General features: G+C 36.6%; 1 protein-coding gene across 1 annotated transcript in view; it reads right to left on the reverse strand.

Moving 5' to 3' along the window:
- Positions 1-14,748, reverse strand: part of Ank2 (ankyrin 2, neuronal) — a 298,210-nt gene that overhangs the window by 147,605 nt on the left and 135,857 nt on the right. The window contains exons 3-4 of the mRNA XM_013023813.1: positions 8,735-8,833; positions 6,946-7,044 (exon numbers count right to left, since the gene is read on the reverse strand). Coding sequence (XP_012879267.1) covers positions 6,946-7,044; positions 8,735-8,833 — 198 coding nt within the window. The remainder of the gene's footprint in view (positions 1-6,945; positions 7,045-8,734; positions 8,834-14,748) is intronic.

Raw genomic sequence — 14,748 nt, forward strand, 5'->3', positions numbered from 1 at the left:
TTTGTTCTGAATACCTTTGTGAGTTGTCTCAATTTTTAAGGATGGAAGACGATGGCTTAGCTGATGGATAATTAAACACCTGATATTCTAAGATTTTTACTGGAAATTACCCATTTGCAAACACTGATACAGCTTCTACTAAGGTAAAGGCCCTGAACCTTTGTTCTTGAGAACTTTGTTTGCAAAGACAAGCTGTGGCATAACTAATAAGGACTGATAAAATGTTATTGCCACCACAACAGCAGGACAATGATAGCATCTTGCTTTTTAAAAAGTACAATAATCTTGGACTTGCATGTATCTGTCATATGAAATGATAGATAAACGGGCTACTTACTAAAGATTTTAGGTTTGATGATATCTTGGCTGTAATTTCTTCCAATTTCGTGTGTGTGTGTGTGTGTGTGAGGGTGTGGGTGTGTGTTTTGGGTGTGGTGCCTAAGTGCTGTCCCTCAGCTCTTCAGCTCAAGACTAGCGCTCTACCACTTGAGCCACAGTGCCACTTCTGGCTTTTTCTGCTTATACGCTGCTGAGGACTCGAACCCAGGACCTCATGCATGCAAGGCAAGCACTCTACCACTGAGCCACCTTCCCAGCCCTTCTTCCAATTTCAAGAAAGAAAAGAAAGGCAAGTGACATCCAGCCTTTCCCTACCATTTGCACTTAGATAAATGCGCATTAAGACAATGTAAAATGTAATTGTATCCATCTTACTTTGAAAGTTGAAAGAATGCTTTATTATAAGTGAAATCTTTTCATTTATAATTTAGTATCTTTTCAGGTGTGCATGTGTTTGTGTGTATGCATAATTGTGTGTGTTTAGTATTCTGTTAGTTTTTTTGTGGGGGGGTCCGGTCGTGGGGCCTAAATTCTGGGCCGGGGCGCTGTCCCTCAACTCTTCAGCTCAAGGCTAGCGCTCTACCACTTGAGCCACAGCACCACTTCTGGCTTTTATTTTCTGCTTATCTGGTGCTGAGGAATCGAACCCAGGGCCTCATGCATGCAAGGCAAGCGCTCTACCACTGAGCCACCTTCCCAGCCCCGCATTCTGTTAATTTTTTGATTGTGAATATCACCCAGCTGTGTAAAATTGGCAGAAAAAATATCAGAATGCCTACAATCCTGGTGCTCAAGAGGTTACAGAAGATGGATTCTTGAATTTCAGGCCAGTCTGGCCTACAATGTTTGAGATCTCAAGAGGTAATAAGAATCTACTCTGGAGAATAAGATTTGGAAGACTTTAGTTCAAGGTAGCATGGGGGAAAAAACTTTTGAGACACATTTTCAACTAAGATCCAGTTATAGAAGCATAAGCCACTATGTTATCCTAGCTATAATGGAAAGCGTAAAATAGGTAGATTTTTGCTTCGGCTGTGCCCAAGCAGTAAGACAGACCTTATTTCAATAACAAGGGCCACAAAAAGGGCTGTGTAAGCAATAGAGGGTCTGCCTGTCGAGAATGAGGCTCTCAGTTCAAATGCCAGGTCTGACAAAATCAAAAGGTCAGTGTCCTGACTTCTTCTAACTCCTGGTCAAATAGAGGTATCTGTTTTCAGGGTATTTGTTTGTCCTAAAAACTAAAATCATTTCCATTTAGATTTTAGGATCTTAGTAAGAAAGAACTATATGTATATATTTTTGTCATAAAATTTTTAAAAAGCTTAAAAATTTAAAAACTTTTGGAGATAGATAGATAGATAGATGATAGCAGACCAATTGGCAGATTGTGTAAGAGAGAGAAAGAAAAAGAAAGGTAGAGAGAAAAAGAGAGAAGGGAGGGGGAGAGAGAGAGAAAGAGAGAGAGAATCGAATGTTCTCCTTTGCTTCAGAAGCCAAGGATACCTCAGGGACCATATGGAATGACTCAGGGTCATGTGTCTGCTGGCCAACTGTGTAGGCTTTCTTCTCTCACAGCCCAATTGAAAGTATTCGTGACAATGGGTGAGGGCCAAATGAAGAGAACACTACCAGAAGTGACATTTGAAAAGAAAGGCATTTGTCATTGCATATAGTGAGTTCCTGGGCCCCAACATGCTGGGGGTGTAACCAATGGTGATATAATGTTGCCACTGGCCTTCATAGTTGTGGTCTGTAGAAAAATCTGGAGGCTACGAAAAAAAATCTAATCCTGTTTGAATTGCAAATAAAACAAAGTCTGTGGAAATAACATTTTTTCCACTGAGGGGCATCTGGGTTGATTCCATATCTTGGCTATGGTAAACAATGCTGCAAGCCCAAGATGGGCATGAGAAAGAGAGAGAGAGAGAGAAAGAGAGAGAGAGAGAAAGAGAGAGAGAGAGAACTGTCAGAAATTCTGTGTGCCAGTTACTTATATTTATTATTACATTAATATGTATTGTGAAGAATAATTTTAATACACAACAAAACTAACTCTTACTAATGAGGACCATGCATATACATACATGTTTAGCATTCTATTATTATATAAAATCCTAAATCTGCATGTGTGAGAAAAAAAAGTATCTGTATCTGGGTGCTCATGGCTCATGGTTAGTTGGAGATAAATATCTCATGGACTTTCCTTAAATTTCTGGAAATATTATTTTCAAAAAGTTTTCGATTTGTATTTCAAACAGGATTTGAATTTTTTTAAGCCTTCAGATTTCAGTTGCTCAGGAGGCTGAGATCTGAGAATCAAGATTCTGAGACATTCCAGGAAGACAAATCTTTGAGACTCTTATGCCAGCCATGAGCAAAAAGGTCAAATGTGAGCACAAGGCCCCATATTCAAGCCCCAATACTGTCACCAAAAAGTATAAATAAATAACAATAAAATAAAATTTTGTCCCCAAGAATTTTATCATCTTGAGATACATTAAAGATAAGCCCAAGAGAAGAAAATATCAACAGGCCAATGTGAAGAAAAATTACCTCTGATATTCACAGAAACTCATAACTCTGACAGTATGCAAAAGTACAACATCTTTGAGATCAACACAGAATTGGAATCAGGTTTTCTTTTTAGATCACAGTTATGAGTCTTCTAGATTTGCAATGTGTCCAGATGCCCGTACTCACAAATGGAAGGCATCGCAGCATTGCTTACATTGGACTGTTCAAAGAATGCTAAAATGCCTGGGAACGGCTCTGTAAAAGTACCTGTGTTCGAAGTAAATTTTCAAAGTAAATTACAATCCTTGACTAGCTTTAATTTGACTTCCAGCCTCATTTGCTGAAGTCTTGAGCTCCCCACACCTACCCTCACCCCCACTCATGCCAAAGAAGCCAAGACACCAAAAAACAAGCCAGAGATCTTCAGGGTCAGGGCAATTCTTAGAATCACCTTGAGGAATGGCCACATAGAAAGCACACTGCTAATACTACTGAACACAGAAATGACACAGAAACACACACACCTGCTCATCATGATTCTAACAATCATATACTGTCATTGAAACTTGATGAATCTATCCTCATGACAATCTAGAATTCTTCTCCATAAAGGAAGGAGCACTTCTCTATCCAAACTGGTGCTGTGTCATTTGGTAAATGACAAAGATCCTTTGCCTGGCCAACTTTAGTCAAAGCTTCTGCATCTCCTCCCAGACACATCTGTGCATTTCTTTAATATTATTCTTTTTAGCTGAAAAACCCAGCACAGTCAGTTTACTCAGTACACCCTATCATCCTGATATGACCACTCTCAGTATCTAATCAAAATCCCCAGCCTACAAGATCTCCCATCTGTCTAACTGCCACAGCCTGTCTTCAGCAAGAATTGTAGCAGGCATTTTACCCAGAATCAACTCTACTCCTGATGTTACCTTTTGGCAATTTACCATCCACAGTTCCCATACTGCTTCGTGTCTATAAATTCTCACTTGCCAATTGCTGTCTTGGGAGTCAAGCCCAGTGTTTCTCTTTCATGGCAAGACCCTCATACCTGCAGTGAAGGTCCTGAAGAAAATCTCCCATCCTTTAATTAGTGCTATTGGATCCTTTTTAGTTTGATATATGTGGAGGTAAGTGTTATTTGCATCTTGGAATTTAAGCGAAGAGTGCAGAAAAACCCATTAATGAGTGCTTTGTTATAAGCAATCAACTCCAAAAATGTTACTGAATATTCATTACTTGGAATGTTTTGGAGTTTTTAAAACTTCTTATTTCAAAACTCACATTACAGCTGAGCATCCATGACTCTCACCTATAATCCTAATTATTCAGAAGGCTGAGATCTGAGGACTGAGGCTTGTAGCCAACCCAGGCAGGAAAGTCTATGAGACTCTTTTTTTTTTTGCCAGTCATGGGGCTTGAACTCTGGGTGCTGTCCCTCAGCTCTTCAGCTCAAGGCTAGCACTCTACCACTTGAGCTACAGCACCACTTCTGGCTTTTTCTGCCTATGTGATGCTGAGGAATCAAACCCAGGGCCTCATGCATGCAAGGCAAGCGCTCTACCACTGAGCCACCTTCCTAGCCCCATCTATGAGACTCTTATCTCCAATTAACCAACCAAAAGCCAGAAGTAGAAGTGTGACTCAACTGATAGTGAAGTAGCCTTGAGGAAAAAAAAAAAAAAAACAACTAATGAATGTGCCCAGGTCCTGCGTTTAAGCACCAGTACTGATACACACACACACACACAAAATCAGGTTAGCAGCCCTTTTCCAAATATTCCGTAATTCTGAACTACTCTCTTATTCAATGTCTTGAATTAAGATCTCAGAAAGACAGAGAAGGTAGCATTTGAATATAAAAAGTCAACATTTCTATTGTAAATTCAGATTTCATGTCTTCTTTTTGGTTCCCAACAGGAAGTGAGCGAAGTCAGGTGCCAATGGCTCACACCTGTAATCGTAGCTACTCAGGAGGCTGAGAGCTGAGGATCACAGTTCAAAGGCAGCCCTGGCAGGAAAGTTGGTGAGACTGTTATCTCCAATTAACCATTCAAAAACAAATCATTCAACTAGGGATACAGGTGGACCTATTTGCAACCATGAGATGTATAAGCCGTTATGTCGAAAACGAACTTTACAACTTAGGTGGGGGGGGAGGAGGAGGATTGGTTGGGGGGGTGGAGGATGGGAAGGGATGGGAAGGGGAAACAAAGGATGAGGCTACAATGCTTGATAAGAAATGTACTCATTATCTTGCCCATGTAATTGTAAACCCTCTGTACAGTATTTTCACAATTAAAAAACAAAAAAAAACCAGCAGTGGCGCTATGGCTCCAACTGGTAGAGCCTTGAACAAAAGAGCTCAGGACAGGCCCAGGTCTAATGCTAGGGCAGGTACTTTCTACATAAGCCACATCCCCTACTTTAATTTGGTTTTAGATAGGATCTGGTATCATTTTACTATCTCCATCTTAAAAATACTTGGGATTAGAGGACTTTACTTTGCTTTACCTGGCCTATATTTTCTTTTCTTTTGTAATACCAGACATCAAACCCAGGGATTCAAGCACACAAGGCAGGTGTTCTACCGCTGAGCGACCTCCTGATTCCCAGTCTTCACTTTTGTAGCAATATTTCTCTCCAACTCAAGATGCTATTATACCTTATAGAACATGCAAGTGTTCCTTCTAGATGGTGTCTTTCTTTAAAAACTTTTATTTAGTACAAGTTTTAGACCAAGACATATTTTTCTATCCTCATTAAAATATGGGTGTATATTTAATTAATGGCTTAAATTGTAAGGGGAAATAAATGTAATGAATCAAAACATTACAGAAAAATTCCAATAATCATGGAATGATTTAAATATTTTTTATAATCAAAGGATATGGAGCTTATTTTACAGTTAGTATTTCCTGGGTCTGGAATTGTGCTTATCTATACAACCAGAGCTGTGTTTAACTCATGAATGAATGAAGATCACAGGTGATAGATAATCTGCACAATAACAAAGTTATCCTTAGGAATGGAGAGGAGATGAGCTAACCTACTTTGCCAATATATCTGAGAGTTAGCATGGTTGGGTTTGTTTGTTTTGAATGAAGAGAATTGAACCCAGAGCCTTCCATTTACAGAAGGAATGCATTGTATTACAATGATATCCACTCAATTTCTATATGCATAGATATCAAGAATAGAGTTTCAAGCCAAGTGCTTTGGCTCCCACCTGAAACCCTCATTATACAGGAAGCATAAATCTAAGAGGATCACAATTTGAAGCGGATCTGGGCAGATTCCATCTCCAAAATAACCAAACAGCAGAACTGGAAGCATGGCCCAAGTGGTAGTGCTGAACAAGCTAGTCAAGTATAAGACTCTGAGTTCAGATTCTAGTTCCACCAAAAAAGAAACTGACAAAAAAAAGCTCACTAGAATAAAATGAAAACAAAATAAAATATCCAATGCTTTGGGCAAAACATTTTCTCTGCTTCTTTACCAGGAAAAAAAAGGATGCAGTATAATTTTGATTAATTTGATTTTTTTCTGAATTGCATTATTATGGTACATTTCTTTCTATTGTTCTTAGACTTATCTAAGGCTATGAGAGGAGAATTTATCTCTTTTCTAATTTCTAATAATGCCTACATTTGGCTATGATATAACCTAGTGGGTGTGATTCTCACTTGGTATCAGATCCTCACTAGAATATCAATTTTTTAGTCTTTTTTTCTTTAGAATTGAAGAGAAAAATATTTTTATAGAACAACATGGAACTTACATGAATAATTTATATTTCACAGATGTCACCCATTTCCCCCCAAAAAAGTCACTTTATATTCTTCTTGTAAATAGGCAGCGATGGTCTTTCATTTTTCAAGTACTTTGTTATATTAAAGGAGAGATCATAATATGTCAAAAAAATTTAATTGCATGAGCTCCAAAGAGAATTCATGTAGAACAAATAACAGAAATCTTTAAAAATAAAATTATCTTCCCAGCATTATCCAAACCCTTTAGATCAACTTCCCCAAAATGGTTCTAATTTATAATTTATTCACCAAAAAAGGAACAAAAAGCAGAATGTAATACCTGAGACTGTGCATTTATGTTGGCTCCTTCTTTAACAAGGACTTTGACAACCTCCGCCTGTCCAGCCAGAGAGGCGATGTGAAGAGCAGTGTTTCCCTTCTGTTTTTGGAGAAATGGAATAGAAACGGTTAAAGGATTCCAAATTTGATCAAAGTGTACTAGTATTTTGTCTGATAAAAAGCAGTCATTTTATTGTTAGCCCACCTCGTAATGGATTTTTTTAGCATCTCTCTCTACTATCTCTCCCTAAGACTGCTCTAGTGTTGAGAACACGGAAAGACTAAGTTCCTCTAAATTAAAAGAGTGCAAGTGTGTGCATAAATGCATGTTCGTGTATATGAATATGTACATGGGAGGGTGAATGTGGGCATGTGAGTGTGCATAGATGTGTGTATGCATAAAGGTGGGCATATGTGGCAGTGTTTCATGCGATTTTCTTTTAATCACCAGCCAAGAAGGTCTAATGCAAAGAAAATTAACTTTTAAAAAAGTTCACAGCAACACTGATTTCATTTTGCCTTGCAAAGGACCCTAAGGAATTTTTGTGGTAGAGAAATTGTCTTTTATTGAAGTTGTGTTTCTAGCTAGGAGGCTGTGTTGCTGCTCAGTTTGAAAAATGAAAAGAATAAATTTTGCATCAATCATACTGCTACCAATGATTCCCACCATTTGCTACACCAGAAGTTATCCTACACTACAACAATCACAAATGAAAAATGATTTAAATATTTGTGAAAATATAAACAGACCAAGAGATTAAAAATACTTGTGAAGTAATTAAGGCAAAACGAAACAGAAAGAAATGAGAAGTGAACAGAAATCTGTAGATTCTACTTCACGAAGTTCTATTATGAACTGACTTACTGTGGAACCACTATACAAAAAATATTTTTTCAAACATCAATACAGGTTTAAATATATCTTAGTAAAAGCAGTGTCAACCAGACATCAATAGTTTCTAATTATATCAAATATGTTTTATACTTCTTTACAAACATCATAGTGATCAAATCTAATCTTACACTAATAATTCAATAAAAGACCCCAAAGTCTCTTTCTATTAGACTATAAAGGGTACTACATATTCCCATATCAACCAAATGAGCACAATGAAAGATACATGGGTTCAACTAAAGCATGAAACTTATATGTTCATTCCATTGAGAAGTTTATCCCATCATTTATTTAAAATAAATTTACCAGCCGGGCGCTGGTGGCTCACACCAATAACCTAAAGCTACTCAGGAGGCTGAGATCTGAGGATTGCAGTTCAAAACCAGCCCAGGAAGGAAAGTGAGTTAGACTTTATCTCTAATTAACTACCAGAAAACCTGAAGTGGCTCTTTGGCTCAAAGTGGTAGAGCACTCGCCTTGAGGGAAAAAAAGAGAAAAAAAATGAACTTAGGGATAGTGCCTAGGCCCTGAGTTCAAGCCCCATGATAGACAACAAATTAATTAATTAATTAATTAACTTTAAGTGAATTACCTTAGGGGAACAGATACTACTATCTACAAAGGAAAATGTTAATCTAGCCTTCTTTGTGAATCCAAGGAGGAAAGACAATACATTAGAAAACAAATTTACAAATTGATTCTCATATCCAAGTACTTAAAAGAAGCCATATACACTCTGCAAAGTTCAGTGGAGAAGATTTAAAATTTATCTTCTATAGTTGACAAGCTCAGTGTCCTAGTAGACCTCTGAAATAAACAACAGGAGAAGGACACTTTAAATCACTTCCTATCCTCTAAAGAAAATGAGTTTGTCATGGCATGAACAGCACCATACCTTAGTAGCAGAATCCACAGAGGACCCTCTGCCCAGCAGCTCCTGGACCAGCCCCACGTGGCCTTCCTTGGCAGCCAGATGGAGAGCATTGAGTCCATTCTGAGAGAAGAACAAGAAAGCCTCAGAATTAGAGACATGGGGAGATAGCATACCCATTCCACTCATACACACAAGCCAGAGGACTGGGCAAATTCTGGTCCCTCCTTTTCCTTGTAAGTTTTACATTGACTTGAATCTATTTAATTCAGACAGACTGATTTTCAGTGTATGTGATTCGGAAAAGTACGTGCTCATTTGGCAACTTCAATTCAAGAAACTTTGACTTCATGCAGCAATATCTCAATACTTCCAACAAGGTTTAAAAAAATAGTAATTCTGTATCATTGATTGTGCTGGCCAAAATTAGAATTCTCTGTCCACTTTCTGGGACATCTAGAGATTTAATAAGGCTTATTTTTTAACAAGTGGCAGTGGATTTTTCCCATTTATAAAAAGATTAAAAAAGACTCGATTTTTAAGGCAACACACCTGTAGTTGTAACACTATACTTGAAACACATTTAGCATTATGTCACTAAATGACCTTTATTAACATTAAAATTTATCTTCTGATCTCTGATATATTAAAATGTATAGGTCTCATCTACCCAAACAGTACTGAATGAAGTCATGTGGTCCATATTACCTTAACCTGACCTGCTAATTCAATGCAATCCTTGTCAAATAACAATGAAATTTTTGCAGAAATATGTATCCAAACAAACAAAAATGAAAAGACAAAGTAGCCTCCTAAAACTCATTTGAAATGACAGAAGACTCAAACTAGCCAAAGCAATCTTAAAGAAAGTGAACAAAGCTGGAAGCATCACACTAAAACTCATGATACAGTTCAAAGCATATGTATTATAATAATCAATGTTGCAGGATACTGCCATTAAAAATACAGAGACTTATGGGAAAGAAAGAACACAGAACCCAAAGATAAACTAATGCATTTATAGTCAACTGGGTTTTGACAAAGTTGCCAAGAGTACATATATCAGTATACCCAAAAAAACGAAATATCTGCAGGCTAACAATCTCGGCAGTGAAAAAAATCAATTCAAAATTAGTTAAAGACTTCAAAAAATATAAGACTCCCAAATTATAAACCCACCAGAAGAAAATGACACTGGTTTGCATTTCTTGAAGAAAATCTGAAAACCATAAGGGTAACATAGGTAAAAATAGTCAAATGTCATTACGTCAAGCTAGAAAGGTTCTGCATAACAAAGGAAATAGCAGACTGGAGGCAACTTATGAAATAGAAGAAAATATTTGCCAACTATACATCTAAGAAATTCACTCTCTAGGGATAATAAGTGATCCGAAAGATTGTTGTATGATCAGAAGATTGGTATATGTATATGTTAAATGAATGTTCTGGACTGGGAAGTTGGCTCAGTGGTAGAGTGCTTGCCTTGAATGCATGAGGCCTTGGGTTCAATTCCTTAGCACCATGTAATCAGAAAAAGCTGGAAGTGGCTCTGTGGCTCAAGCGGTAGAGCACTAGCCTTGAGCTGAAGAGCTGAGGGACAAAGCTCAGGCCCAGAGTTCAGGCCCCAAGGTTGATCAAAAAAAAGAGAGAGAGAGACAGAGAGAGAGAAAGAAATGAATGTTCTAAGTATTAGTACCACATTGTTTGTGTAAAGGACAAGTTAGGATTACAGATATTTTCTTCTATGTTATTTTCCTTCATTGTGTTCAGTTATTAGAAAGGGTACTCATCTATATTGACTGTTTTGGCAACTTTGTGCTACTAAGCAAGAGTGGCCAGAACCATATAGTCAGAATATTTATTGTTTTCTCTTTTGCTTTCAAAGAAAATAGACTGGGCAGAAATGCATGGTGGTGTTTTTCTAACCTTCACTATACTATGCACATTAGAAGCCTGTTAGTTTTATTTTTCTTTATTGCAACCTTAAACATAAGCTTGAAAATATATGGCCTGAGTCTTTTCTAAGACAAGTTATATGTAATAGAGACTTTGACTTGTTATTCCCCAGATTAATATCAGGATAGATATTCAATTAGGTCACCAAAAAGCAATGTATCTGGAACACATTATCTCTGCTCCCTACAGAAATGTCTTCACTCCATTATGAAATATTAGTACACATTTGTTTTTTCCATAAGGTCAATACAAGAGACGTTCATTGGAGCAACATCTATGACCCTATGTCTCTATGACATTGAATCTTTGGACTACTGCAAATCTCAGCAGTACAAAAAAAGTTTTAGTAATCTGAAAAGGTTCTTTGTTTCATTTTACTAGTCTTTAATTTTTTAAGGCACATCATTTAATATCCCTGTCTTTTTTTTTTTTTTTGCTATTTACCAGGAAGCAGAATAAATGCAGTCTTTGTATGAGTTAAGTAACTACACAGTCATTTCCTTATTCCTCTTGCTTGGTTTTGTTTGTTCTCACATTGTTTTATTTGAAACAATGCTAGAATCACAGTGCATAGGAGTATGTGAGTGGATATATTCTGTTCACAATAATCGATTGCAAAAAAAAACCAAAAACTAGTCCTTTTATATCTCAAAATAGCCCAATACAGGTGTCTCACTCTGGGAATTCTAGCTACTCAGAAAGCGATCTGAGGATCACTGTTCGAAGTCAGCCCAGGGAAGGAAAGTCCATGAGACTCTTAATCTCCAGTTAACCACCAGAAAACCACAAGTGGTGCTATGGCTCAAAAGGGTAGATCAATATCTTTGAGCTAAAAAAACTCAGGAACAGCATCCAAGCCCTGAGTTCAAGTCCCAAGACAGATTAAAACAAAAAAAAAGCTCTATGCTAAGAACTCATCACTTATAATATCACTTATATATATACTGTCTATAAATCACTTATATATATACTGTCTATAAATCCTCCTAGGATTTATAGACAGTAATAACACTGTGTATCAGATGATAACTAATTCTAATCTGTACCACAGTGTCTCAAAATATGCACCCAAATTTTGGGTGGAAAATGATAGAAACAATATGATTTAAAAATTTAAGAGGAAAATCTAAGAATTGATTAAATCTAAAAATAATAGAATAAATATTGGACTCATATTCTCAGCACACTAGAGAAAATAATTGTTTCATAACCCTACTGAATCAAATTTGAAGGAAAATAAATAGAGTAAAAAGAATTTCTAAAAGACACTGAAAGCACATGCCATTATTGAGAACTGGATAGATTTCCTTTTAGCTAATAAAAAGTCTAGTATGGGGAAACAAAGGAGGAGGCAACAATGCTTGATAAGAAATGTATTCACTATCTTGCCCATGTCATTGTAACCCCTCTGTATGGTATTTTCACAATAATAATTAAAGAAAGAAAAAAAGTCTAGTGTTTCTAAGTTGGATACCATTGAAAATTTGTGATTTTTTTATTTTTTTCTGTTGTCTTTCTTTTTTCTTCTTTTTCCTTTATATGATATTGGGGGCAATTACAGAAATATTAAAAGAATACAATCTGCTCTTGCTCTGCTACAACTCAGTATATGATCTGTCTGCCTTCTAACAGTATCAACTAGAAACAACAATGATCACGATAATGAAAAACTACAGGAGCAGACCACTGGAACAATGTGACAATACATAAATTATTAAATCAACAATCACTAGTTATTGGCCAAACATCATTTGAGCTTCTTTACATATATTATCTTCCTAACCACTCCCTTTGAAAGTAGAAATGAATATAAGTTAACAATCTAAGGAAGTCATCAACTCATAGCTATGTAAGATTTTAAGACTAGAAAGAAAGGATCTTAGAAGTTTGAATTCCCAGCATACTGCTGGACATATCTCTGAAGGAACATACATCAACATACACACAGACACATACACACCCATGTTTTTTGTAACACTATTCACAGTAGTCAACTTATAGAATGGGCCTAGGTGTCCATCAAATAGTGAAGAAATAGAGAAAATGTTCTAGATAGTAGGTAGGTAGGCAGACAGATGGACAAGAGAGAATGTGATATTGAAGCAGGCACTGGTGGTTTGAATCTATAATCCTAGCTACTCAGGGAGTTGAGGAGGCTGAGATCTGAGGATAGTGGTTCAAAGCCAGTCAGAGCAAATGCATCTGTGGGACTCTAATCTCCAATTTAAAAAATCTGGAACTACAGACATGGCTCAAGTGGTAGAGCACCAACCAATCAAGCAAGCTGAGTGAATCTGAAGCCCAGAGGTCAAACTCCAGTATGATCAACAACAACAACAAAATACTGCATATGAATCCAGACTTCTCTGAATTAATATTAGCTTTCTCATCATCATGGCAGGATTACAATCCAAACTCGACACCATAGTAAAGCTTAGACAAATAATTAAAAGTAAAGTTAGGTGGATGGCATTTAGTGTCAATTACTACTGGCTCCCATATCTATTCTCTCTACACAGAACACATTCTAGTGTGGGTATTGAATGCTTAACAATTTTCCACATGCCAAATGAAATAATCTTAGGTACATCATATGGACTGAAGTTACTCCACAAAATATTATTTCATAAATAATATCAAAAATAATCTTTTTAATATTGATTTTTAATTTCTATGATTCTGTCTTCTTTTATTTAGTATGATATATTCACATATAAATCTTCAGGAGGGACAGAGGGTGGGTACATTTATTTTAATTTTAATAAGAAATAACCATAATAGTGATATCAAAAAACAGTAATTATTTTTATATTGGAACAGAATATTGAAATGAGTTATACAATATCATTGCTGGGGTTGAAGAAGTATTTTATATGGTTTATTTTGAAGCACACTTATCCAAGGGTGATTGAATAATATCTAACAGACTAAGCATTGCTGACTATGAAGTTGATAAACCTCACTCTCCTCAGAACATCTCTATAATCATCATAATAACAACAGCAGTCCAGTTTCCTGACTACTGGGTTGAATCCAGTTGATAAAATAGTCTTATTTTAAAAGACAAGGTAATACAGTCATAATATTTGATGTACATATGTGAAAATGAAACAAGGAAATGAGAAAATGACTGGGTTGGGAGAGGCAGGGTGACACTGATCAAGACGCATTCTACTCATAAATTGACTTATTGCATTGAAACCTCTGTGCAGCTACTTAAAAACAATAATAAGAGTGAAAAATCTTACGTGCTGAAATCAGACAATCAAAATAATCTTGATAGTCCTGATGAGATATCCACAATTTTAAAGACACGGCACTCACTGCCCCATTTGTTAGGAAATGGAAAGACTTGGAAAAAATTGTATTAAGTGAAGTAAGCCAGGCCCAAAGAAACATAGGTCCCATGGTTTCCATTATTTGCAATAACTAGTATAACTAGTATATGTCTGAGTCAAGCAGAAAAGGTCAGATAAGGTGATATTAGGAAAATGAACCCTTAGATATGTATTTAAATGTGTTTTTTTCTTTAATGCATTTGTTTCTAACGCATTTACAACTTTGGTGGGGGGTGGGGAGGATTAGGTGGGGGAGCAGGGGAGGGGGAGGCTGGGAAGGGATGGAAAGGGTAAACAAAGGAGGAGGCTACAATGCTTGATAAGAAATGTACTCATTATCTTGCCCATGTAATTGTAACCCCTCTGGACAGTATTTTCACAATAAAAAAAAGAAATGTACTCATTACCTTGCCCATGTAATTGTAACCCCTCTGGACAGTATTTTCACAATAAAAATAAATAAAATAAAATAAAGACAGGGCACTGATGTGCAGTAAGATCGGATTCACACCACCTAATTGAGATCCCTGACTGAAATGTGCATTCATGAGGGGAGAATTTTAACTTTTCGACCTGAAAACACTGAATCAAGTTCAAGAGTCACTTCTAGAGTTGACCTACATATCTATCAGGTTTGCTACTTCATGGTAGAGGGTCACTTCTAGCAATAATTTAATTAGCTGTCATTTTCAAATAAGAGGGACTGATCAAGCAGGCCACAATGAATAAATTCATGATATTGGT

This window comes from Dipodomys ordii, unplaced genomic scaffold (assembly GCF_000151885.1).
Source record: "Dipodomys ordii isolate 6190 unplaced genomic scaffold, Dord_2.0 Scaffold70, whole genome shotgun sequence".
Taxonomy (NCBI): Eukaryota; Metazoa; Chordata; class Mammalia; order Rodentia; family Heteromyidae; genus Dipodomys; species Dipodomys ordii.